Raw genomic sequence first — 23,246 nt, forward strand, 5'->3', positions numbered from 1 at the left:
GTTCAGGTGAGTTTTGCTAACGTAAAGACCTAGTCTAAGCCTGACGTGAAGGCGAGCAACCTGCAACAGTCGAGAGAGACTCTGATGAGAGGCTCTCCACCGACCCGACCCAGCCCAGCGGCGGGACCCAGGGCAATACTTAAACACCATGGTGCTTGAGGTCTTGGAAGCCAATGACGCGCAATCTGCACGCACTGCACCGACTGCACCGCACTGCACTGCACTGCACACATGTCTGAGCTGGCAATCCTTCTAATAAGCTTGGATCGGTCCAGGGGCAGGGATGGCGGGCATGTTCAGCTCCAGCCGCTGGCGCGGGACGCTCTTGGCACCACTGATTCCAGAAATTCCAGGGCTGTGGGCGGGGGCCACAAAGTCATGGAACAAATAAGCAGCTTCGGCACCGTCGACTTCGGTAAGGCCCAGGCCAATACAAAGCGGTGCCGGGGTGGAATTATGCGACCATTCGGCGCCGTCAAGCCACTCGTGTGCTGGCAACATTGGGTTTTGATGGAACGCTGGCTGCCCTGTCTGCGTAAGGCTGGGAGGCTATCCCGTTTAGGAAAGGGGTCCAAAGCCAACCAGGCTCACCAGGCAGGCTGCTTGCCAGCCGGCAACGCTAGTAAGCTCCAGGATGTGGACCCCCACATTGCATTCAGAAAGTGAAGTGCCCTGTGCACACAACCCGGGCAGGCAGACGGGACTAATCCGTAGTTTGAAGCATTTTCAAGGCCAAGCTCGTCAATTGGGCCGGAAAAGGGTCAAGTCCAGTTATTGAGAAGCTAAGGCACCTACCTACAAATGCTTGGTGGGGAGGGTGCACACTACACGAAAGAATGCATGTTTGTTGTTGTGCCCTAGCTCCGCATGATGCACAGGTTGCGTGAGCCCTAGACTGGCAGCTAAATATTTCTAAGCTAGGCGAATTGACTTGTGGGAACGAATGCGAGCCTATGGAGAGGAAATAAGCCTAGGACATTGGGGAGCATTGGCGAACCCTTCTCGTTGGCTCCAGATCCGAGAAAACGGTAATTGGCTACCATCCGTGATAATATTCTCCTTTCGGTGAGACCGATTTTGAGTATCATCCCTGGCTAGTTTGGGAGTGAGGCCAAACCGATCGAGGAGATAAGCTACCTTGAGTCCTGGTTCGTGGTGGGGACAGTGTTGCGGGACCGTCGGGCGGACACCAAGAGCCCCACTGCCCCAAGTTCGAGGAGACAGCTGTTCGAATGCTGATCCCGAGAAGGTAAATATGGCATTTAGGCATGCAGTGCACATGCTTGGGCCAAAGTCACGGTAAACATAATCAGCTGACGACTATGGAGAAAGCTTTGAGCAATCCGTTCCATCCGCACCTTTGTCCTTGATGGCGGTCGAGAATAGGGAGTGGTGTAGGCTGTTTGCTCAGTGCTGCGGGTGCTGCGGGTGAACTGGGGAGGGGTAGGGTGGGGTGGGGTGGGGTGGGTTGTTAGGGGGGGGGGGGGGGGGGGGGGGGCGGTGAAAGCGTCCGGGAAAGACAAGCCTGGCCATCAGTAAGGGAGGCGTCTTGCAGCGTATCGCGTTGCTATAAGCAGTAACTAGGCCGTGCCGCGTCAGGGTCCCCCAAATTGCCGTCCCGTCCCTCCAGAAATAAACAATGTCAAAGCATTTATTGTTGACGAACTGAGGACTGCGTCTGTACGTGGAATTCGTCCTTGTGCGATGCACACACATTCCTTGCGAAAGTCTGCAAGGAAGCGGGCCGCAACCGCAGCCCCTTGATCAACTGCCCGGTTGGTGCTGTGGTATAAAGTCCGTATTCCATCCGTACGCCATCAGAACTCTAATTTGACATCTACACCATGGCGGCCTGGCACGTCCTTCCCCCTCTCCTTTGTCCTAGACCTAGTTGGTTGATGACGCAATGTCCCAAGATATTAGGACCAACTGTCTCTCTCGTCTCGCTGGAATGCTCCCCCGCACGACCGGCAGCAAGTGAGGGGAGGGGTTACGCGCAGGACCGAGGCCCCCTCGAGTCTCAAGTCGAGCGGAGGCGACTTAGACTTGGGTCTAAATACCTAGCAGAGATGGAGCTCCCTTAGCTGTCGGGACCACATTCCCTCCAAGTTTGTGCTGGAATACAAGACTGCATCGCCCTGTGCATCATGGTAAACACGTCGCTCAAGCTGTCGCTGGCTGGTGTTTTGGCTGGCTATGTCTGCTACCTGGCCGGGCCGTTGGCCTACCGCACCTTGATGCTCTGGGGGTTCCTGTCGAGTCCGGGTTCGGAAAACGATAGCCTCTTCGTTGCGGCCACGCTCACCGCCATCGCCGACACGGCATACTGCGAAGACATCCACTACCACGCCCCAAGCAGTACTCTCTTTACCGCATGTGAAGACAACGACGAGACACGGCACAAGTGGTTTCCCCCTCTCACAAACTTTGACGACCCCGAGCTGGCCCAGAGGAGCCGGGGTTCCATTCACGTCATTAACCCCAAGGTGAGCGCGGGAACCCATTTCATCCCAATGAGGCCCCTTGAGCTAACTTCCCTAGACCTTGCGGTCTCGGCGCCTCAGGTTTGAGAACTTCGACGGCCCTTTCATCACTCACGGCATCGACGTGATATCTGACACGGATCAGCTAGACGGTACTGTAGCTGTCTACGTGTTTGCCGTCAACCATGTCCCTGCCCCAGACTGCCGCAAGGCCGGCCAGACACCGCACGCTCGCTCGCAGATTGAGATTTTCCACCATGTTCTCGGGTCCTCGACCGTCAGACATGTTCGCTCTGTCTGGCATCCTCTCATCCGGACCCCCAACGACATTTTCGCCAGCAGTGCCACCTCTTTCTTCATGACAAACGATCACCGCTATGTTGACCACGGACTGATGCGTGCCATCGAGGATCTTTACGCTCGTGCCAAATGGACAGACGTCGTCCATGTTCAGCTCAACTCTCTGGCCGCCCCCGGCGATGACGCAACGGCCGGTGTGCACGCCACAGTTGCCGTCTCCAACATCCACAACAGCAACGGGCTGGGCCATGGACGCTCGCCGCGAGAAATCCTCATCACGAGCTGCTCTAGCGGGGTGCTTCACATTGGCCAGGTCTCGCCTGATGCAGTGAGCGGCCACGATAGCAACGTTACCATAGTCGAGTCAATCGAAGTCGATGCCATCTCTGACAACCCTAGCTACTTTTCCGACCCGTTTTCCAGCGGCCTGGCCGACGACCGCAGCGGTTTCGTGACTGCCGGCGTCGCACGGCCCATGGAGATGACCCTGAACCAGCGCGAGCGGACGGCCAAGGACCCCGTCAAGGTTGTCTATGTCAAGCCTAGTCTGACTGCGGCATCTGGCACCGGTTCACGGACGCGCGGGGAGCAACGTGTCCTGTTTGCCGACAACGGGAGCAGGATCCGCACGGCGAGCGCTGCCGTGCTCGTGGCGATCGACCCGGCGACCCATGGCTCGGCCCGTGCTGGCGATGGTGATGGCGGTGCCCAGGGGCCACGAAAGGCCATGTTGTTTGTCACGGGATTCCAGTCCAAAAACATCATTGCGGTTGAGGTTGATCTATAACTACATTAGATTAAGGAGATGCCGTTGCAAACTGCTTAGGTACACGCATGCTTCCTCCCTCCCCCCGGTGATTTGGTTACTTCTTTGCTGTTACCAGTCTCTTCATTTCGCCATTATACCATATCTACCGACAAGCATGTCAGCGAGACTTGAGCACATCAGAGGCAAACGGGTAAGGATATCTGTGTGCGGGGGAGGGGGGGCTTTTTTGTGGCTGCTGACGTACCGTCTCGAAACCGGCGCCAATGCCCATGATCCCAAGCTTCTTGGCGAGCCATGGCGGCTCGATCTTCTTCGAAAAAAGCGTGGCGTCGGCGTCGCTGACTTCGGGGTTGAACAGCGTGTTGCTGGGGAGCGCCGGGTTCATGACGGCCGGCCGGGCAATACCGACCAGCTCGCAGTCGCCGCTCGCCACTGCTGCTTCGACCCCCGTGCGCGTCCGGAACCCGCCCGTGACCATCAGCGGCGTATCGGGGAACTCGGACCGGATGGCGCGCGCGAACTCGAGGAAGAAGGCCTCGCGCGCGACTGTCCGCGCCGACTTCTTCTCCGTCGGCTGCCGTCCGAGGATCATCTAGGGAGATGGAGCGCAGGTTAGTATCGTGTCAGACTAGGCATGCTCCCCTGGTGCCCCTCGCATGACGAAGTCCAACTGTGGGTATCAACACACCTGAGGATCCTCATATGTGCCGCCGCTAATCTCGATAAAGTCGACGCCGGCTTGCTCGATGAGGCGCAGCTGCTTGACGCAGTCGCTCAGGGCGGCCGCGGACTGGTGGTCGACGCTGTTCAACTTAATTCCGACACAAAATCCCTTGCGGAAAGCCGTGGCCTCGCGCACGGCGCGCACAATATCAACAACAAACTTGGCCCTCGCCTCGGGGCTGCCGCCGTACGCGTCGGTGCGGCGGTTCGCCGACTCGGAAAGAAACTGCGCGAGCAAATAACCGTGTGCGCCGTGGATCTCTACGCCGGCAAAGCCGGCCTCGGCGCAGATGCGCGCGCCGCGGGCGAACTGCGCCACCACGGCCGCGATGTCGTCGAGCGTCATGGCCCGCGGCGTCCCGAACACGATGGCCCCGCCCACGCGCGCCACGATGCCCGTCCCGAGCCGCAGCGGCACCGCCGACGGCGCCACCGTCTTAGCGAACAGCCCGCGCTTGCCCGCCCCTGCCGGCGACTGCCGCCCCGGGTGGCTGAGCTGCACCACCGACGCCGCCGACGTGCCGCACGACTGCGCCCACGCCCCGAAGGCTGCCACTAGCTCCGCGTCGGAGAGCCCCGCGTCCACGCCCACGTCGCCCGGCCCACCAGAGTGCATCGTGTCGACTTGCACGTTGCCTGGGCAGAGGGTTCGTTAGTCGCCGAGCATCCACGTGTAGTCCTACTTGTGCAATGCAACGTACCTGTCATGATCATCCCCCAGCCGCCGTCCGCCCACAGCCGGTACAGGGACAGCAGCTGCTCGTTGGGGAGGAAGTGCGGCGCGCGCGCCAGATTCTCGACCATGGCGGCCTTGACTGTGCGGTTGGGAAGCGTGAGTCCGCATTTCAGCGTGATGGGCTTGGCGGATTCCATGTCTCCTGTTGGTGTTGCAGATGACATAGTGTTTTATGGTGTGTGTGTGTGTGTGTTAACCTGTGGTAGGTAGGTATGCGAATAGCTGCGTGTGGCAGATAACTGGCGTAGTATCCGTAGCAGTGTGGGATAGTATCTTATCACGATGTTGCCCGAGGAGTTCCAAATGATATCATATGTCTCAGATATTCTAAACTTGGATAAAACGAAGGAAGATCCCGGCGGCGTAGATTTGGGGTTCTTCTATTTAATAAAGACGGATCCGGCGATGTATGTTCTGCTCGCTTGCCTTTATATGGATGGGAATGGACTGGACTGCAGCCTGCCAAGCTGCAACACCAAAACCGGGTTTCAGCTTTTCTATCTATCCGCCTCGTCTCCTCTTTCCTCTTTCCTCTTTCCTCCTTCCTCTTTTCCGAGTTTTTTTTTCCTGCCTGGCGCCAGCGCTAGACGCGCAGAGAACAACCATGGACGACAGCATTACTAATGTAGGTGCCTGGCAGTGAGGAGGGACAGTCGACCTTACTCGTAGGGCCGAGGCTCCCCCGCTCGCCCGTTCATGCGTGTCGTGGGTGCACCCCGTCTGTATGTAGATCATTGACGCCATAGTATGTACAGTACGTGTGTAGTTACTTGTCTCTGCGGACAAGAATAAGCCCCCGTGGTTCTACGCTATCCAAAAGCGCAGCCGACTGCTTGCGTCTAGTTGATAGAGAGCAAACCTCGCCCGAATCGCTTAAAAGGGGGCGTAGTCAATCTATCGGTCAAGAAAGGGGCATCGAGCCCGTGAATCTAGCCGAGAAAAAACGGATCGATGGCTGAAGCCGGGACTGGCGGGTGCCGATCGAGAAAGGGAAAAAAAAGTTGTGGGAACTTTTCGAGTGGCTCTCGTTAGCTAGCGGCGGGCGCTTTACTGGGTTGCACCCGGGTAGCTGAGAACTTAGATGCGGGCCCGGCCCATCTCTGCCCCGACGGCACACGACTAATCTCGGCCCGGGGGAATATTCTTTCCGCGCTCCGCCCCCTCTACCCCCAGGAAACAATTGCCGCACTCCGCCGGCTGGACTGGATTGTGTGTGTGCCTTGCCGAAGTCCGTGTCGGCGGTGCGTGCGTGGCATTTGTCAGAATGTTGCCCTCTGATACGGGGTTTTGTTTTGTCAGCCCTACCCCTAATTTACTTGACGCCGTGTTACTCGGCGACACTGAGGTGGCATTGAAGCATCGTCGATTTCAAACGGATAAAAGTAATCAGCTAGCATTGGAAGTGCCGTTAAGCCGATTTGAGGCCCTTTCCCGCATAAGACGCCCGAGGGATAGATTAGGATGTTGGTCAAAATAAAACATGAGATTTGTCCGCCTCCACAGCTAGGTAAGTCAGCTAAAATGGGAAATAGAGGAATATGGAGCAAGAACGGACGGGCTGTCGAGTGGGACTTGGACAACTATCAGGCGGGGGAAATCTCTCTGTTCGCAGTCGAAAACTGTTGTCGAATCCGAGGTTGACGGTTGGCAATGCTACCGCGGCTGAGTAAAGTTAAACGCTGAGAGCTAAACTGTTCCAGTAGAAATGGCTAAGCTTTGATTATGCATGGTTTGTAATGGTTTGTAATGACGAACTAATTAGGAGTCATTGTCCTAGTTACAAGTTGGGTGTAGACGACATTGAAATGACACCTTGCCTACCTCGGGGATGGTGGTGTCCACATTTTGTCGAGCATTTTGAGCACTGAGCAGAGGGGTTGCCGTAATGGATGTTGTTGTACGATGAGATATTCTGGCTCAGGCGATGAGATTCACCAAAGCGCTGTGCTGCGAGAGTTCAAGCGTGGCCGGAAGACTAAGAACCGTTTCGCTTATATACTTGAACCTGGATGGGTTCAAAGTCCTCCAATACTGCCTACTTGTGATCTTTCAAAATACACATACAACTTACACGCACAACCGCCTGCGGCTGGTTGTCCGTCATTGTGATTTAACCCTACATCACGAGTTCTGATGGGTGCTAATCGCGGCAGTCCGAGCATGTCTTTGTTACCACTCCCCTGGGTCGGGTGAGTCATAAAAGGCCCGATGTTGTTGCCGCACGAGCTTGAGCGGTTATGTGGTCGAACGATATTGGATGTTTTCAGTTGCAATAAAGTCGCGACGTAAAAGTGAACAAAGGAGATTCTGATGATCATTTAAAAAGAAACCAGCTGTGGGGCACGAAGCAGTACGTCGGCATTTACCATCAGCATGAAGAGCAAGTAAATGCTGCGAACACAGCAACCCTAATGCACTTTCTACAACACAGAGCGGTACTGGACTCTGGATACTTGTAAACTGGCCTTCCGGGTCAAAAGTGAGGTCTTACCACCCGAAGACGCGGAGGTGCATTTCCAGGGGGTCCAACAAGTACAATACATAATCACAAGTGAAGATCTTGCTGAGTGTTGACAGTCAATGAGTGGGCACGTAACCTTCCCAGACTCCCAAAAGTAGAACGAACTCTATGCGGTGAAGAATATTGCCCCTAAAATCCACCTAGTTATAATAGTGCACAAGACTAGGGCAGAATTATTTACCTTCTTTGGATGAGACGTCCTGAACAAAAGACGTCGGAAAGAGGAAAATGAAAGAAACAAAACCGAAATATCGCGTGGCCAGTATGATCAACGATACACGTTTTCTTGGTGTCAAAAGTGAACAAGTAAGACGTACGACTACGACACTTCTCCGCAAAGTCAAAAGATCCCGTGTTTTTTGCGCATTTTCTTTGGTGTTGTGAACAAGTAAGAGAAGGGGAAAGATCAACAAACAAGGAGACAAATAGTCTCCCTATCCCTTCCGCAACCAGAAACTGCGGCAGGTTTACAACCAAACTCGGGATACCAAACTCGGAATATTAGATCACGGGAGTCGGCAGAGACACATGAAGTGTTGTATCCTACCTACCACAGCACCAGCACAGAAGAAAGAGTCGCTATCCACGTCTAAAGCAACAAACTCGTAAATACGAGAGCCTGCCGATCAAGAACTTTTTTGAGGTGCTTCCGTTTGTGTATCGGAGTTTACGACGAGGGTAGTCAATCCCCGCGGATCAGGATAAATACCGGAGACGACAATTCCACTCACTGTTGTTGTTTTGGAGCCTGCCAACAAAACATGGCAAAAACTGTCACACCCGGAGTCTCGCATCACCCACTGTAAAGCCAAGCACAGCAAGAAAGATCAAGGTAGCACGACTCTCGTCTGTCTTTTGAGAGTAGTTGGACGGCAAGAGAGAGGTGAGTTGTGTCTCTTTGTCGGGTCACCCGATGCCTTGTAGTAACACACTTTTTTTGCCGATGACCCGTAAAGGGCCGACTTTTGGTAAACCGCCCCGTTCCCAGCCCAGCTCTTGCCTGGAACCGGCCCGCCCAGTTGCCAAAACACGCCCAACTCCCTCCCAACGCCAGACAAGCCCCAGCCCAAAGGAAAATCGTAAACCATTGTGCACATGCACACAAGCTCAAGGAGGCTAGCAGCAGAAGGAGGCTAGCAGCTGCCTGTTTACACCTTGAAGCCGCGCGACCTTCTGCGGCCACGGGCCTTCTCGAACTTGCGGCCCTTGGACTGCACGTAGGGCTTTTTGTGCTTGTGGGGGCCGAAGCCGAAATGCTTGACGGCCTCGCGGGAGTTCTTGGGGCCGCGGAACAGCAAGGTGTTGGCGCCCGTGGGCTTCTCGAGGGCGAGCTGGTCGAGGGTGATGGCTTGGCCGCCGGCGGCGGTGATGCGGGCGCGGGCGGTGGCGGTGAAGCGCAGGGCGGCGATGGTGGCCTTGGGCACGACGAGCAGGCGGTTGTCGTCGGTCACGGTGCCGACAATGACGACCGTCTTCTTCTCGTTGCCGTTGAGCAGGTTCGCGGCGACGCGCGACAGCGACACGGGCGGCCGGTTGATGCGGCTCGTGAACAGGCGGCGGAGCACCACCTTGTTGAACGCGCTGTCGGTGCGGCGGGCCAGGAAGCGGTAGAGCTTGACCAGGAGCTTGAGGTAGACATTGTCGCTGGGAGGCGTGGGCGGCGTTAGTACTCGGCCTTGCTAGCAAGGCAATCCTCTCGAGAGCTCGCCTCGAGGCGAACAGAAGGAATGGCAGCAAGTGCAGACTTACCTCTTGGGCGCCTTGCGGTGCGTGTTCCGCACGTGGTGGTGGTTGAGATCAATACCTTCAGACGGGGAATCACAAGTCAGCGACTTGATCGAGTATGCTCTTTGCGGCCGGCTCGACCGGAAGCATCAGCCGCGGCGACGAAGTCTAGACGACCTGTCGTGCCGGGCGTCGGTGACCGGGAGACCAAAATGCCAATGATTCGCAGAGGGAGTCGATCGTGAGACCACAGCCCGTCCACTCGCACACAGAACCCCCCGAAGGCTCCAAATACGTCGCCTTACGTACCCATCTTGTCGGTAGTTGGCGATTGTCGAACGCGGATTCGGCAGAGATTGTTGCGGAGTACAGTCGCTCGACGGGACAAGAGGGGAATATTTTCCGGCTAGCTTGGCGCCTTGGGGGCGAGATTTCCAGTGGGAAGGCGGTGGAGACTGGCGATTAGGGCCCAGGGTGGGGTGCCCGCTCTCCTGTGGGTCTAATCCGCAGTGTGCAGGTCAACTGTCCTAGTCCCCTGCACCTCGTCTAATCCGTACACATACATTCCAAGTTGGTTTCTGGCAAAGTTCTGGTCAGCCACCCGTTTCCGATTTCTTGCTTGTTCAACTTCAAGTCTTCAACAGTCTTGGACGGGAGACTCAGGTCGGTTACCGGACTCATCTCCACAGATCTCGTCTCAACCCGGATTCGATTGCTATCGGTATGCTCGGGAAACCTCAAGATAATCGCTTTGTTTGACCAACGGGCGTCATTCCCCCCAAGCCGTGTGTCGTGGGCAGCATAAGCGAGGGCGTGATGCTACTGGCCAGAATTACCGACGCCGTTCCAGAGCCTCCTCAATGACGAGGCTGAGCCTGGCAATGTTGGCGACCCCGCAGCTGAGTGATGCTGGAGTCCGCCTAACGACGCCGAGAGCGAGTAGGCAAGGCGTCTTGTCTGCCGAATACAAGAGAGACGGCGACTTTAAAATGGGTCGCTACCTGACTTGGGCCTGTCGCTAACGACCGAGACTGAGGAGCAGCCGACACATTGGTGCCAAGACATCTCGCGACCTCCCTCACCTCTCTCAAGTCGAGCCTCATCACGCCATACACACACTGTCTCCTGTGCCACCGCGTGCCCGTTTGCTCTTACATTTCGAGATCCACCTCTATCTGTTGATCCTCCATTGTCGAACCCCATACCCACCCTGGACCTAGACCTAGTTTAACCCATCTGTAGTTTGGCGCCATGTCGACTCCACCGACAGCGGCAGTGCGGGCTCGCCGGAAGAGGACTAACACAGGTAATGCCTTGTTTACTCGACACTGCATCTCTCATCCGCTCCCCCGAGATTGCACTACCTACTACCTCACACAATACCAACCATGTGTCTAGGTTGCTTGACGTGCCGCGAGCGAAGAGTGAAATGCGACGAGGTCACTCCCGCTTGCTTCCACTGCGAACGTCTCTCTCTCAAGTGTGAGCCGGCCGGCGAATATGTACCGCGAAAGGAGCAGAAAGCCCGGAAGGCCAAGGAAGCCAGGGAACGGCCGCCGAAGGTTATCCACCCAAAGACTACCACAGATGGTGCTCTGATATCGGCTCAAGCAGGATTCGGCTCCGTCCACAACAGCCCGCCTTCCGTGTTCACTCATGGCCTGGGACCCGATATCGCGGGCAACCCCCCTTTTCCGCTACCGCTAGAGGGGGACTTCCTCGAGGTCATGTTTGCCCCTTTTCCATTTTATCACCCTTCGCCCTTGTCTGATATGGCGCTCGAGTCAATTGGTCTCCTGGCCAGTCTACCCACTCTTCGTCCCCTCAGCGAGGACGAACACCGAGCATTAGATTACTACCAAAAGGAAATCGCCTTTGGCTTCGGTACTAAGTCTCCTGCATGGTCGACTCACGCAATCCTCATGAAGACTGCACGTCGCAGCTCGGCCGTGCTGCACCTCCTCTTGGCAGCGTGCCTCGCCGAGATGGGATGGCTGAGCGAAGTATTCCGTCCCATGCTCGACAGGGCAGGCGAGAATTATAGACTGGGCCGCCAGCTCCTGGAAGGCGAGATCACCGACTCCACGGCCGATCCGCTGGTCGTCATGGCGTCGTTCTGGTTCTTGTATCTGCAGCAACGCAGGCGAGCGACCAAATTCCACATGGCGTACGGGGAGCTGAGCCGGATGATGTCCGAATACTTCCGCAAGGACCAGTTGCACCAAATACTGGTTTCAGCGCCCGAAGAAGAAGATGCAGCAACCCAGACGGGGTCAGCCGGCTCCATCTGCTCCGCCGACCGGAAAGCGCTGCTGGCCCGACTCACGAGCTGGCTGTTCTGGGTCGACGTTCAATCGTGCTTCCAGGGCGACGGCGGGTCCATGGCGAGGCTTCTGGCGCAGCCGACTTCACCTCAAGGCCTTCTCGATCTCTACGAAACGTCCAGGGCGACGCTGCAGCTGCACTGGGACGGCGACTACCCCGACGACGAGCTGACCGACGACCTGCAGAACTCGAGCGCACTGGAGCTGATCCACCACACGTGGGTGCTGGTGCAAGAGATCAACGACGCGACGACGGCGGGCGAGTCCTCCCTGCCCATCACCGTGGAGACGGCCAGGGCCCGCGACATCAAGACGCGCATGGATGCGCTGCGGCGCAAGTACCCCATCAGCTCCGTGTTCCGCCTGGCTAGCTCGCCGACGCGCGTCAGGAACAGGCTGCTGGCCAATGCCGACTGGGCCGTCGCGAACTACTATGCCCTGAGGATCTACTACTTCCGATGCAGCCTCACGAGCGACGAGCTAGGCTTTGCGGCGACGGCGACGGCGGCTTCTTCCTCTCCTTTGACCACCAACTACGCGTCCTCCCCGAAACCACCCCGGACTGCTGCTGGCATTGCCGAGACCGTCGACGAAACACTGCTCCTGATACAAAAGACGCTCGAGACGGGCGACCGGGGCCAGACGGACCGCATGCAGTGGCCGCTCTTCTGGGTCGGCGTCGAGACCACCGACGGCTTCAAGCAGAGGTGCATTTTGGGCAACTTGAGAAACAGGGAGCTCCACGACGCGCTGCAAATCGTCTTCCTCGAGCAGGCCGGCGGTGCCAGGGCGAGCATCGCGAGGATCCGGCAGATCTGCCAGGCCGCCTGCGTCACGGTCCCGGAGCCAGGTCTGGGCGTGTATGGGGTGGAAATGTGAGTACCGGGCTAATACGTTTCTTGCATGTCTTCTTGTTTTTGGTCTAGGTAGCTCGGTGTTTAGTTGCCCTTGGGTCTTGGGCGCTATTTGTCTACATGATAGGGTATGACTCATGACTGGCAATATTTGCCTCCTTTTTGTTTCAGCTAAGAATGGCGACCTAGCCTCTAGCTGCTGTTATAGTACGTATCCTAAACGAACACGGCAAAAGTAAGCAACATTTTCATCCCGGCTCTAATATATAAAAGAGTGGAGGGGACGGGGAGCGGGCGCCGTGGGTGCAAAAGCAAGTATCGAGTCGAGTCGGCGACGGAAAAGCCACAGGCTCGGGCACGCTCCGTTTACCGTTGGTTGGGTGATGCTGCAGCCCTGAGAGCTTTACCATTGGCCGTTTTACCGACCGCTAACGACGAGCCTCTCGACGTCTCCTCGCAGTGGGCGAGACGCAGCAGTGGTGGGGTTGTGGGGCAAACAAACTGCTAGCTTTCCGGTTCACTGTTACCGTCGCTGGCTTGCACCAACGGTGGAGGAACTCTGCCCAGCTCTCTACGACCTTGGGAGACATACGCAACACTCCCAGTACGATATACCTAATCGCTCACTCGCTCATCCTTGCGAGGTCAAAACGGGACACCCGTCGCTTGCAGGAGCAGAGTCTGACTGGGTTTGATTGGCTAGTCGAGCCGACGACGACTGAGGTGCTGGTGCACTTATCTCTCGTGTCACGAGCTATAAAGCCGGCACATCCTCGCGTGGTCTGAAGCACGAGTTGAGGGACCTACCTCTCCCACACACATACACACACAAGACTCACTAGCCTCACCCACACCACTTTCACCAGCCATCACCGGCCGTATCTCCATTTCCAAGCACAGAGCCAAACACGGCACGACAGACGCCATGGCCCAAGACTGGACGCAGACGATCGACGACGAGATCAGCGCGCGCAACGGCGAGATCTCGGCCATCAACAAGCAGATCCACTCGCACCCGGAGCTGGCGTACGAGGAGCACCAGGCGCACGACGCCCTCGTGGCGACGCTGCAAAGTCTCGGGTTCGACGTGAGGCCGCACGCGTACGGGCTCGCGACAGCCTTCTCAACCGAGTTCGGCTCTGGCGGGCGCCTCGTCGTGTTCAACGCCGAGTATGACGCGCTGCCGGGGATCGGGCATGCGTGCGGGCACAACCTGATCGCGTCATCGTCGCTGGCGTCGTTCCTGGGCGTGGCGGCGGCGCTGAAGGCGTCGGGCCTGCCGGGGCGCGTGCGGCTGCTGGGTACCCCGGCCGAGGAGGGCGGCGGCGGCAAGCTCAAGCTGATCGCGGCGGGGGCGTACGCCGGCGCGGCGGCCAGCCTGATGGTGCACCCGGGGCCGGGCCACGTTCTTGAGGGAGGAGTGCGCGGCGTGGCGTTCGTGCGCATGCTAGCCAACGTCAAGATGCGCGCCTACTTCGCCGGCCGCGAGGCACACGCGGCCATCGCGCCGTGGGACGGCGTCAACGCGCTCGACGCCGTCTGCCTCGCTTACAACGCCGTCAGCATGCTGCGGCAGCAGACGCGGCCGTACGAGCGCATCCACGGCGTGTTCCGCGCCGCCGGCGACCGGCCCAACGTGACCCCCGCCGAGTGCTGCGTCGAGTACTACGTGCGCAGCGCCACGCGCGCCGGCGCCGAGCGCCTGTGGCAGCGCGTGCTGAAGTGCTTCGAGGGTGCGGCCCTGGCCACGGGCTGCGAGTTGCGCACCGAGCCGCTCAACTCGTACGCCGACGTGCGGCCCAGCCCCGCGCTGTGCCGGGCCTACGTCGATGCCGCGCGCCCCGCCGGGTCCGTGGCGTACGCCGACCCGCCCGATTTCCTGGCCGGCAGCACCGACATGGGCGATGTGTGCTACGAGTGCCCCGGCTTCCACGGCGCGTTCGGCATCGACACGGCCGAGGGCGATGCGAACCACACCAAGGGCTTTGCCGCGGCGGCCGGGACTGAGGACGCCTACCAGCGCGCCCTCGAGTGCGGCCGCGCCATGGCGCTCGTCGGATGGAAGGTGCTAGTTGATGATGTGTTTGCCGATGAGATGCACCGCGAGTGGCTCACCGACATGAAGCTAGCCGCCGAGGGGAAGTGAGCAGACGAAAGGGGGCAGCCGAGTTCGAGTTCGAATTAGCTTTGTTGAGATACCTTAGGTACCGAGGTAATGAAACTGTAACAAAAAGAATGTTGAGAGACCACTTTGAAACTTGCCAGACCACCGACAAGAATAACGGCGAACGGGGTTAGGGTTGGTAGCGTATGCCCCGCCGCTGCTGGCCGCCTTCTTGGGCCTGCTTGGGAGTTTAATTGCAGATTGCGGCGAGGTTCCAGTTGTCAGTGTGGGGTTTACCTTAACATTGAACATGCATATTGGGAACCTTGACACCTTGCACATGTGTCTATGTCAACGGCCCGAGGTCTAAAAATGCTAACACCGTGTACGGGTTGTTATTAGTTATAAGCTCGTCTTTTTTGACAACAAAAGACGAGGCGAAGCATGAACTCGCGTCCCTGGAATGGGCAGCTGCATCGCTCCAGGCACCGCCCAGCAAGCCAGCAGCATGCCGAGACCCGAGGCCCGCGGCCACGGCTGCCATTGGCCAATCATGCGGCACGCACGCTCCCGCCTCAGGCTGCCGACTGTTGCTGGTGCCCCCTGGAGTCAAGCCAGGTGGCAGGCAAGGAGGGCCAAGGCAGGCAATCACCGCAACACTTTTCCTCGACTCGACTTCCGAAAAGGCCGGACGGATCGATCGCCATTCCTGCTGCGCCAACCACGCACGACCGACGCACTGCACTGCACGCCATACGCTCATTTTTACTTCATCCGTTCCAAGCAGCTCCGGCGGCAGACATTCGATTGTCCTGCTGCTGTCCCATCCCACCGTCGCAGTGGCATCAGCCCAGAACCGCGTGTCCTGACACACAACGCCCCGACACACAACGCCCCGACCCACAACGCCCCCGACCCGACTCGACGGCTGCCCCTGAACACGCCACCGCCCTTTGACGCCCGCCAGGGGCCTACCCCAGCTGGTCGGCTCGATACGAAACAGGACGACGAAGAAGAAAAAACGTCGCGACCATGACTCTCCACTCGTCGCGCCAGCCCGGCGGCGGCGGCGGCAGCAGCGTCGCTTTCGCCCCCGCCGCCGCCCGACACGGCCTCCTTTCTCGACTCCCTCCTCTCCCAGCAGCCGCCGCGACGACGACCGTATTAGCCCTCGCGGCCGCATTCATCCCCATGGCGTCGGCTCACGAACACGGAGAGGACGGCATCGAGGAAGGGCATACCATATCGGGAGACCCTATTGTACGTTTTCCTGGGCTGTGAAGGCGGAGCGGGTCGTCCGGGCGGGCGGGCGGGGCGGGCGGACCAGTGCGGTTGGCTGGGCTGGCGCTCGATATTCCTCGTCTTGGTGGTCTGGTCGGGCAAGGCAGGACGCCGGGGATTGCTTTTCTCCTTTCTGTGGGATTCGGCTGACTTGCTCTCTGTGACGGACAGGACGCGACACTATGGGCTCACATCTTCATCCAGATGCTGGCGTTTGGCCTGCTCTTCCCGCTGGGCATGGTCCTCGGGGTGCGTAACCCCCTCTCCCGTATCCTGCGTGGCGCCCTCCGAGGGACGATGGTACGTGCTGTGTGATCGGGTTGGTTGTTGACGGAGCGCGCAGATCATCAAAAGCCGGTGGCATGTTCCGGTCCAGGTTCTAAGCACGCTCATCGCGCTGCTGGGCTACGCTCTCGGCCATATGCACGGCGGCCGCAAGTTCGTCTCGTCCAACGTGCACGCCAAGTTCGCCAACACTGTCTACTTTTTTCTCGTCGCCCAGATCGTCCTGGGCGTCTACCTCAAGCTGCATCTCGAAAAGGGCATTCACCGCCGTATCCGCCCTGTCGTCCGCATCCTGCACAGCGTCAACGGCAAGGCGTTACCCGTCGTTTCGTGGACCCAGATGATCTTTGGCGGCATCACGGCCCTGGGCTTCTGCCAGGACGACCATCTCGGCCAGTGTCTGGCCCACTTCATCATGGGCAGCGCCTTTATTGCGTATGGCATCCTGTTGACCATTCTGCTGCTCGTCGGCCAGCTATGGCTGCGCCGCACTGGGCGCAGCCAGGAGTTCTTTGACAGCGTTGTCATCTCCGCCTGGGGCTGCGTGAACACGTTTACCGAGCACCGGTGGGGGACGGCGTGGGTGCGGAACGACTGGCAGCACACGACCATGGGCATCGTCTGGTGGTGCGCGGGCTTGGCCGGTGTCTGGCTGAGTAAGGGCAGAGACGGGGCCCCCAAACGCAACTTTATTCCTGGATTCGTTATCCTCGTGACCGGCTGGGCCATGTCTGCTCACCCGCAGACTATGCCCATTAGTGCCATGACGCACAAGATCTTTGGATACACGCTCATGAGCATGGGCTTCACCCGCATCATCGAGATCTCGTTTGTCCTGAAGGACAAGACCGGCGTCTCGGAGGACGGCACCGAGTTGAACAGCTTCCAATACGTTCCCGTTTTTGTAAGTTTTCCGCCGGACCTGTGTGGGGGCTTGTGTGTGTCGGAGACTAATCCATCTCACAGCTGCTCTACGCCTCAGGCTTTCTGTTCATGGGAGCGACAGAGGAGCAGATGGCTCTCGTGGCCGAGATTGGCATCGACCACGTCGCGTACATTCTCATCTTGTATAGCTTGGCCTTTGTGCTCTTCCTATTTGTCAACATCCTGATCTATGTGTACGACCGCTCGGCAAACGCGGCCACATTCGCCAAACCAACCGCGAATGGCCGGGCGCGCGCCAACGAGCGCGTGGAGGAGGAGGGCCGCCTGCGCGACGCCGGCGAGTTCGAGCTCGAGGGCCTGATGAGCGACGACGAGGACGAGGAGCACGCCACGCGCAGGAAGCTCCTGAGAAACGACGTGGCGGAAGACGATGCGGTGTTGGGCAGCCCCAGCACCCTGGGGCGGAACAGCGACCGCGTGGCGTGAGCTCTAAGGGAAGAGGTTTAAAAGAAAATTTGGCCGTGATCTCAAGGGAGGGACGATAGAGAAAGCTTGGCACATTTGGGCGGGTATATAGCATTGGCATGGCCGGTGTCGCTGCTTAATATATGTGGTGATTACGGAGTTTCCGAGGCGGCTCGGTTTGGATGGGCGTTTTGCTTTTTTCTCCTTTTTTTCACGTGCATTCATGTGTATTTTTACATATCTATAATAACCCTATTACCGATATCACTAGTAGATATATCCGTATTCTTTGCTTACCTGTGTTTATTTTAGTGTGTCCGTGGTAATATAGATATGCACCCTAAGCCCCTAAACATTTGCTACCTAGTTTGGTTCTTTAGTGCTCGGCGGCATTGAACATCCGTTTCTTACTATATGTAGGAATTACCGATCAACCAGGGTTATGCGGCTCAAGCAGGGTTATGCGGCTCAGTCAAGCATATGCGTATGCAGAGCTGTGATTGGTCCAGCAGGTAAAATAGTGAGGGAATCACGTCAGCGCACGGGCCACATTCGCTCAACACGTGACCCAACACGTGTTGGCGGGGCGCTGGAAAACAGCCTCCTGTCTGTCCCTGTAGTTGTAGTTCGTGATCCTTTACAGTACTTAGACATGTGCTGTCTCAGGCCAGATAGCTCGCTAAGACGGATTCACATGTCACGTGAGGATCCACATCTGCGGTAGATTCACATGCTACGTAAGTATCCACAGATCCGTGGTCAAACTACGGATCCATAGATCCAGCAATTGGTAGAGAATCAAGCTACTTTTCACAACTTTCGCGTACGCAACAATGGTGCCCACTAACAGGCCGTAGATCTATTATACCAATCCAGTCCGTTGTGGTCGCCACTCGCGTAGGCAGCGAGCAGATAGATCCAACGACTTACCACTACCATGCCCCACCACCCTTTCGGACACCCCACCCTTTCGGACACCCCACCCTTTCGGACAGCAAAACTGCCTGCGCCCCATACAAAATCCACCCTCTTCAGCCTCATGGCTTTCAACCAGTTTTGAAGCAATTTACAAATCGTAACCTCTTATATATAAAGTAATAGCTAGAATTTACGTTCAATAAAGTGTTGACGATTTTCAGGTACTGGTCCGTGCTACCCTGGTGTTGCAAAATTTTCAAATTTGACCTTTGATCTCCTTTGCTTTCTTCTCTTTTCTTCCTCCGCTTTTACCCACATATTACAAACCACTCGACTGTTAGGGTCGTCTGTCTGTAAGGGAGCACGGGCTCCACAGAATGCTGGGGTTGGTAATTATGAAGATAGAACAAAGGGCAAGCTCCTATCGCGCGGGTAATACAGTCAAATCGGAATGCCACTCAAAGTGTATGAGTGCAGTGAATGTGTATTGCTTGCTTGAAGAACCAAGCAAGAACTATCTAGGACCGTGGCTACGGTCGTCGTATATATCTATCTAAGGCGGACCAATCAGAGTTCCTGACTCACATGCTCAGTCGTGCTCAGTCCTAGATGCACTGATCCCTACTGAGCTCTCCGCTCAGTGCGCTCAGTGGGTCTCGGCACTGATCCTACTGAGCTCCCCGCTTAGTGCGCTCAGTGGGTCTCGGCAATGGCCCCACTGAGCACTCCCTCATTGGATGCACCTTCGAGCGAGAGCCCCCCACCTTAAATGCTGTTCCAGCCAATCCACAGAAGGCGGGCAGCGCCCTCTGCACCTTTGAACCAGGATCGTAACACCACAACCTTACAGATATGCCTCGCAAAAAACCCCAGTGGGATTACACAGAAGATTCTGTAGCTGAAGCAATCCTAGAGATCACAGAAAATGGGATGTCAGTACGCAAAGCTGGTGAGAAGTGGGGAATACCTAAGGCAACGATTTCTGACAGGCTTCGGGGTCAAACAGCCACAGCTGATCAGATGCAGCCTGGAAGCATTCTAAATAGGAGCGAAGAAGGTAGATTATCTACTTGGATCCTTCGTCAGGAGTCTTTGGGCTACGCTCCATCACACAGTCAGATCCGCGCTTATGTTCTGGCCATGCTCAAACAACAAGGCCTCAAACCAGAACTAGGACATAACTGGGTGTCAAGATTTATTTATCCAACGCCGCCCAGAACTGAAAGCCAAGGTTGGGAGACGCCAATAGGCCAACAGATTCGATTCATTCACACCTAAAGCAGTACATTGGTACTTTGATATAAAGGAAAAAGAGTACGGTTGGATCAAGCCTGAGAATACTGTCAATGTTGATGAAGGAGGTATTCTAACTGGTTTCGGTAAGTTCAAACGCCTTTATTTAAAGATCTAACTGACTAATCCTTTTCCTAGGCTTCGACAACTTGGTGGTTGGCAGTGCAGATCCAAAACAAAAAGCTCTGCTCAAAGGACCTCAATCTCGAAATTGGACCTCATTCATCGAGGCAGTTACTGCCGACGGCCGTCTTTTAACTCCTGGCATTATCTTCAAAGGCAAGGAGCTTCAAAAGCAATGGTTTCTGAATGAGTTTCGCAAAATAGCCGACTGGTATTTGTTACGATCCTGGTTCAAAGGTGCAGAGGGCGTTGCCCGCCCGCTGCGGATTGGCTGGAACGGCACTTAGGGTGGGGCTCTCGCTAAGAGAAGGTGCATCCAATTAGGGAGTGCTCAGTGGGACCATTGCCAAGGTGCACTGAGCATGGCTGAGCTCAGTAGGATCAGTGCCGAGACCCACTGAGCGCACTGAGCAGGGAGCTCAGTGGGGATCAGTGCGACTAGGACTGAGCACGACTGAGCATGTAAGGCAGGAACTCTGATTGGTTGCTCATAGTTCTATATAGGAGCTGGCAGCACGCTCTCTCTGGAGAACGGTTCTGCAGCTATCAATGCATCTGGTTAAGCATACATTGGTTGCGTGTTGAAAGCCTGTCTTTCGCAATCTGTGCACGATACTCCTTGTCTCCTGTCATCTCCTACCTGCCGTCCAGACCCCCACAATCCTAGGCCGGGCCTAGCTCCGTGGACCTGTTGTCCAGATTGTAACAATACACTTTGAGTGGCATTCCGATTTGACTGTATTACCCGTGCGATAGGAGCTTGCCCTTTTGTTACGATCCTGGTTCAGGCTCGCAGGAGGCTGCACGGAGCCTCCTGCTATTGGCTGGCGCAAGGAAGCGGGGTAGTTCCCCGCTTCACGGGAGTGCAGCCAATAGCGTGGCGGTCAGCGCGATCAGTATGATCAGGGCGATCAGTGGGAACTGATCGCACTGAGCACACTGACCGCACTGATCACCTAGGACCAACGCTCTGATTGGTCCGCCTTAGATAGATATATACGACGACCGTAGCCACGGTCCTAGATAGTTCTTGCTTGGTTCTTCAAGCAAGCAATACACATTCACTGCACTCATACACTTTGAGTGGCATTCCGATTTGACTGTATTACCCGCGCGATAGGAGCTTGCCCTTTGTTCTATCTTCATAATTACCAACCCAGCATTCTGTGGAGCCCGTGCTCCCTTACAGACAGACGACCCTAACAGTCGAGTGGTTTGTAATAATAGTGACTTGCACGAATGACGTAGGTGTATTAAGCTATTTCACTTGAGTGATAGATCTAACTACAGAAGTCACTTCTCAAGTAGACAAAAGAAAACATAGCCCTAGACTCTATATATAGTCTCTAATTATACTCCGCGGCCCGGTGTTGCTGCGCCGTGTTCCGGCCCGAGATTTTAGATCTACTATGTAGATGAATGGATGGGAGGTCTTAGCCAACGGCACACAGTACGGATTCCTGCGGTGCGCACTGCACAGTGCGAGGGGGGAGGGCCGCACGTCAGCGGCGTCCGTGCAGTCGGCCAAGTGCGGGGCCCGGCGTTGCTTAAATCGACTTCATTTGCTGCTTGCCTGCTCGATGATCGTTTGAATTCAGATTGAGCAGTGAGGTAGGATCAACGTGATTTTTTTGTAGGCTTGCCGTAATAGGTGATTGATAGGCTGGCTTTTGATTGATTAGGTAGGGACCAACGTTGCTCCGTATTACGGGATAACGTCACCACTTATCCCATCAACGTCTCTCATGCATTTAATCACTTACCTATATACTTCCTCGCATGCCTGCTCATTTCAGTTCACAAGTTCACACGGAGATATTCAGCGAGAATCAAAGGGCATAATCAAGGGATTTCTTTGAGACAAGAATCTAACATAAAAAACTCAGAAATGGACGCCGAAACCAGCAGCGACTCGGTGCAAATCACCGCGCAGTGCCTCTGCCGCGCCCACACCTTCTCCGCCGCCGTCCCGCGCGCCAGCCTCCCCCTCTCGGCGTCGTGCTGCCACTGCGACTCGTGCCGCCACGTCACGGGCGCCCTGTACTCGTCCGATGCTCCGTGGCCGAGCACCGACACCGCCGCCCTGCGCGCCCTGCAGCGATACGACTTGTTCCCGCGCAGCGGCGTCGCGGTGCTGTTCTGCGTGACGTGCGGTAGTCCCATGTTCTTTGAGGAGACGCGCGCCGCCGCAAAGGTGGACAAGGCAGGCGGAGACGCAGGGCCGACGTACGGCGTGTTCACCGGCGTGCTTGGTGGTCCCGTGCGGCCTGGCGCCGGTGGCCTTGGACGTGCAGAGGGACGTGGTGGGGAGGAGGAGGAGAAGGAGCAGAGGGCTGCCGGGGACTTCCCGCTCCTGGTGCGGTTCAAAGATCACATCTTCGTCGGCGACACGCGCGACGGCGGCGCCGCGTGCTGGCTGCGCCGCATGAACGGGATTGCAGTCGCTGCCCAGGGCAACATAACGCAGCGCTGGCTTGGCCGCCGCGGCGAGAAGAGCGGCGAGGTCGCGGGCATGGATTACTGGCCGCCCCTGAAAGAATTGCCGGTGCCGGCCAGCGATGAGGACGGGGTGCCAGAAGACGACGGCGACGTGCCGATCCGGTGCCACTGCGGTGGCTTAAATCTTGTGTGGCGTGCGGGAAGGGCGAGGCGCGAGTTTGCGGCGGCGGCGGCGGCGGCGGGCGACTTTGAGGGCAGAGTGGAAAGGTCGGGAGCCAGGCCCGCCCAGCTGCCGTGGTTCGTCGATCCCGCCACGTACAAGAGCCTGGGCAGCCTCGACGGTTGCAACTCGTGCCGGCGGGCATCGGGCGCTGATGTTTTCAACTGGACGTTTGCACTGGTCGAGCATATCGACTTTGCTTCCGGCGGTAGCAGCCGGTTTCCGGAAGACAGCATCGCCTTGAAGGCGGCGGCCGGCGCTGCGGCAGGGGCGAGTTTGGGGGATGCCGGGCTGGGAACCCTGGCTTTCTATGCTAGCTCACCAGATGTGCAACGGTATTTCTGCAGCCGGTGCTCGGCCACTGTCTTCTACGCTGTCGATGAGCGGCCCGAAATGCTGGACGTGGCAGTGGGTATTTTGCGCGCCCCAGACGGCGCACGCGCAGAGAACGCTGTGTCCTGGGCGCTTGGTGGTGATATTGGCTGGAGGAATGACATGCTAGATGGGAACTGGAGAGAAGAGCTCGTCAAGGCTGTCGAGGATGACGCCGAGGAATGGCGTGTTGCGCGGGGCTACCCCAAGAACTGGCGTAGGGCAGAAAAGGAAGCAGCTGAGAATTATTCTAGAGACTAGTGTTCAACCGTGCACTAGATGACTTGCCACGGACGACATGTACATGAAACAAGTTGTGCTTCATTCTGGGGTTTTGAGAAAAGGAAGAATTGAGTTTAGTTCACAGTGGCTCACCCCCTCCCGCACTCACCACGCCCCTAATTACATTCTAAATAACACAAAAGT

General features: G+C 57.0%; 9 protein-coding genes across 9 annotated transcripts; 6 read left to right on the forward strand and 3 right to left on the reverse strand.

Moving 5' to 3' along the window:
* Positions 1-2,147: 2,147 nt before the first annotated feature.
* On the forward strand, positions 2,148-3,570 carry B0T26DRAFT_637893 (uncharacterized protein; the record flags this gene model as incomplete). The annotated part of the gene is made up of 2 exons (XM_060436970.1): positions 2,148-2,486; positions 2,542-3,570. 2 exons carry the CDS (start codon positions 2,148-2,150, stop codon positions 3,568-3,570), a joined length of 1,368 nt encoding a protein of 455 aa, XP_060300370.1.
* Positions 3,571-3,646: 76 nt separating this feature from the next.
* Positions 3,647-5,148, reverse strand: B0T26DRAFT_738204 (NADPH dehydrogenase; the record flags this gene model as incomplete). The annotated part of the gene is made up of 4 exons (XM_060443559.1): positions 3,647-3,694; positions 3,797-4,144; positions 4,241-4,911; positions 4,977-5,148. 4 exons carry the CDS (start codon positions 5,146-5,148, stop codon positions 3,647-3,649), a joined length of 1,239 nt encoding a protein of 412 aa, XP_060300371.1.
* A 3,532-nt stretch (positions 5,149-8,680) lies between these two features.
* On the reverse strand, positions 8,681-9,570 carry B0T26DRAFT_738205 (60S ribosomal protein L18; the record flags this gene model as incomplete). The annotated part of the gene is made up of 3 exons (XM_060443560.1): positions 8,681-9,176; positions 9,282-9,336; positions 9,567-9,570. The coding sequence occupies 3 exons, from the start codon at positions 9,568-9,570 to the stop codon at positions 8,681-8,683; spliced, it is 555 nt and encodes a 184-aa protein (XP_060300372.1).
* Positions 9,571-10,552: 982 nt separating this feature from the next.
* On the forward strand, positions 10,553-12,571 carry B0T26DRAFT_138761 (uncharacterized protein). Its single transcript, XM_060433389.1, has one exon. It carries the CDS (start codon positions 10,646-10,648, stop codon positions 12,458-12,460), a length of 1,815 nt encoding a protein of 604 aa, XP_060300373.1. The 5' UTR covers positions 10,553-10,645; the 3' UTR covers positions 12,461-12,571.
* On the forward strand, positions 12,541-13,193 carry B0T26DRAFT_138784 (uncharacterized protein). The gene is made up of 2 exons (XM_060433390.1): positions 12,541-12,670; positions 12,896-13,193. The coding sequence occupies exons 1-2, from the start codon at positions 12,573-12,575 to the stop codon at positions 13,128-13,130; spliced, it is 333 nt and encodes a 110-aa protein (XP_060300374.1). The 5' UTR covers positions 12,541-12,572; the 3' UTR covers positions 13,131-13,193.
* A 167-nt stretch (positions 13,194-13,360) lies between these two features.
* Positions 13,361-14,581, forward strand: B0T26DRAFT_738207 (uncharacterized protein; the record flags this gene model as incomplete). The annotated part of the gene is made up of 1 exon (XM_060443561.1): positions 13,361-14,581. The coding sequence occupies one exon, from the start codon at positions 13,361-13,363 to the stop codon at positions 14,579-14,581; it is 1,221 nt and encodes a 406-aa protein (XP_060300375.1).
* A 259-nt stretch (positions 14,582-14,840) lies between these two features.
* B0T26DRAFT_138758 (uncharacterized protein) lies at positions 14,841-15,838 on the reverse strand. The gene has a single exon (XM_060433388.1). The coding sequence runs from the start codon at positions 15,720-15,722 to the stop codon at positions 14,886-14,888; it is 837 nt and encodes a 278-aa protein (XP_060300376.1). The 5' UTR covers positions 15,723-15,838; the 3' UTR covers positions 14,841-14,885.
* A 67-nt stretch (positions 15,839-15,905) lies between these two features.
* Positions 15,906-17,803, forward strand: B0T26DRAFT_694839 (uncharacterized protein). Its single transcript, XM_060441260.1, has 3 exons — positions 15,906-16,069; positions 16,164-17,009; positions 17,072-17,803. The coding sequence occupies exons 1-3, from the start codon at positions 16,025-16,027 to the stop codon at positions 17,474-17,476; spliced, it is 1,296 nt and encodes a 431-aa protein (XP_060300377.1). The 5' UTR covers positions 15,906-16,024; the 3' UTR covers positions 17,477-17,803.
* Positions 17,804-21,677: 3,874 nt separating this feature from the next.
* Positions 21,678-23,081, forward strand: B0T26DRAFT_638158 (uncharacterized protein; the record flags this gene model as incomplete). The annotated part of the gene is made up of 3 exons (XM_060437003.1): positions 21,678-22,041; positions 22,084-22,444; positions 22,487-23,081. 3 exons carry the CDS (start codon positions 21,678-21,680, stop codon positions 23,079-23,081), a joined length of 1,320 nt encoding a protein of 439 aa, XP_060300378.1.
* Between the last annotated feature and the right edge of the window lie 165 nt (positions 23,082-23,246).

This window comes from Lasiosphaeria miniovina, assembly GCF_030549165.1.
Source record: "Lasiosphaeria miniovina strain SMH2392-1A chromosome Unknown B0T26scaffold_2, whole genome shotgun sequence".
Classification (NCBI taxonomy): domain Eukaryota; kingdom Fungi; phylum Ascomycota; class Sordariomycetes; order Sordariales; family Lasiosphaeriaceae; genus Lasiosphaeria; species Lasiosphaeria miniovina.

What these genes read in the sequence shown, in the direction of transcription:
- B0T26DRAFT_138761 (XM_060433389.1), top strand. Translation starts at nt 10,646, where the DNA reads ATGTGTCTAGGTTGCTTGACGTGCCGCGAGCGAAGAGTGAAATGCGAC.
- B0T26DRAFT_138784 (XM_060433390.1), top strand. Translation starts at nt 12,573, where the DNA reads ATGACTGGCAATATTTGCCTCCTTTTTGTTTCAGCTAAGAATGGCGAC. An exon ending in CCTAAACGAACACGGCAAAA is followed by an intron (nt 12,671 to 12,895) that starts GTAAGCAACATT and finishes GTCTCCTCGCAG; the next exon opens with TGGGCGAGACGCAGCAGTGG.
- B0T26DRAFT_138758 (XM_060433388.1), bottom strand. Translation starts at nt 15,722, where the DNA reads ATGCGGCCGCGAGGGCTAATACGGTCGTCGTCGCGGCGGCTGCTGGGA.
- B0T26DRAFT_694839 (XM_060441260.1), top strand. Translation starts at nt 16,025, where the DNA reads ATGCTGGCGTTTGGCCTGCTCTTCCCGCTGGGCATGGTCCTCGGG. An exon ending in CGCTGGGCATGGTCCTCGGG is followed by an intron (nt 16,070 to 16,163) that starts GTGCGTAACCCC and finishes CGGAGCGCGCAG; the next exon opens with ATCATCAAAAGCCGGTGGCA. An exon ending in TCCAATACGTTCCCGTTTTT is followed by an intron (nt 17,010 to 17,071) that starts GTAAGTTTTCCG and finishes TCCATCTCACAG; the next exon opens with CTGCTCTACGCCTCAGGCTT.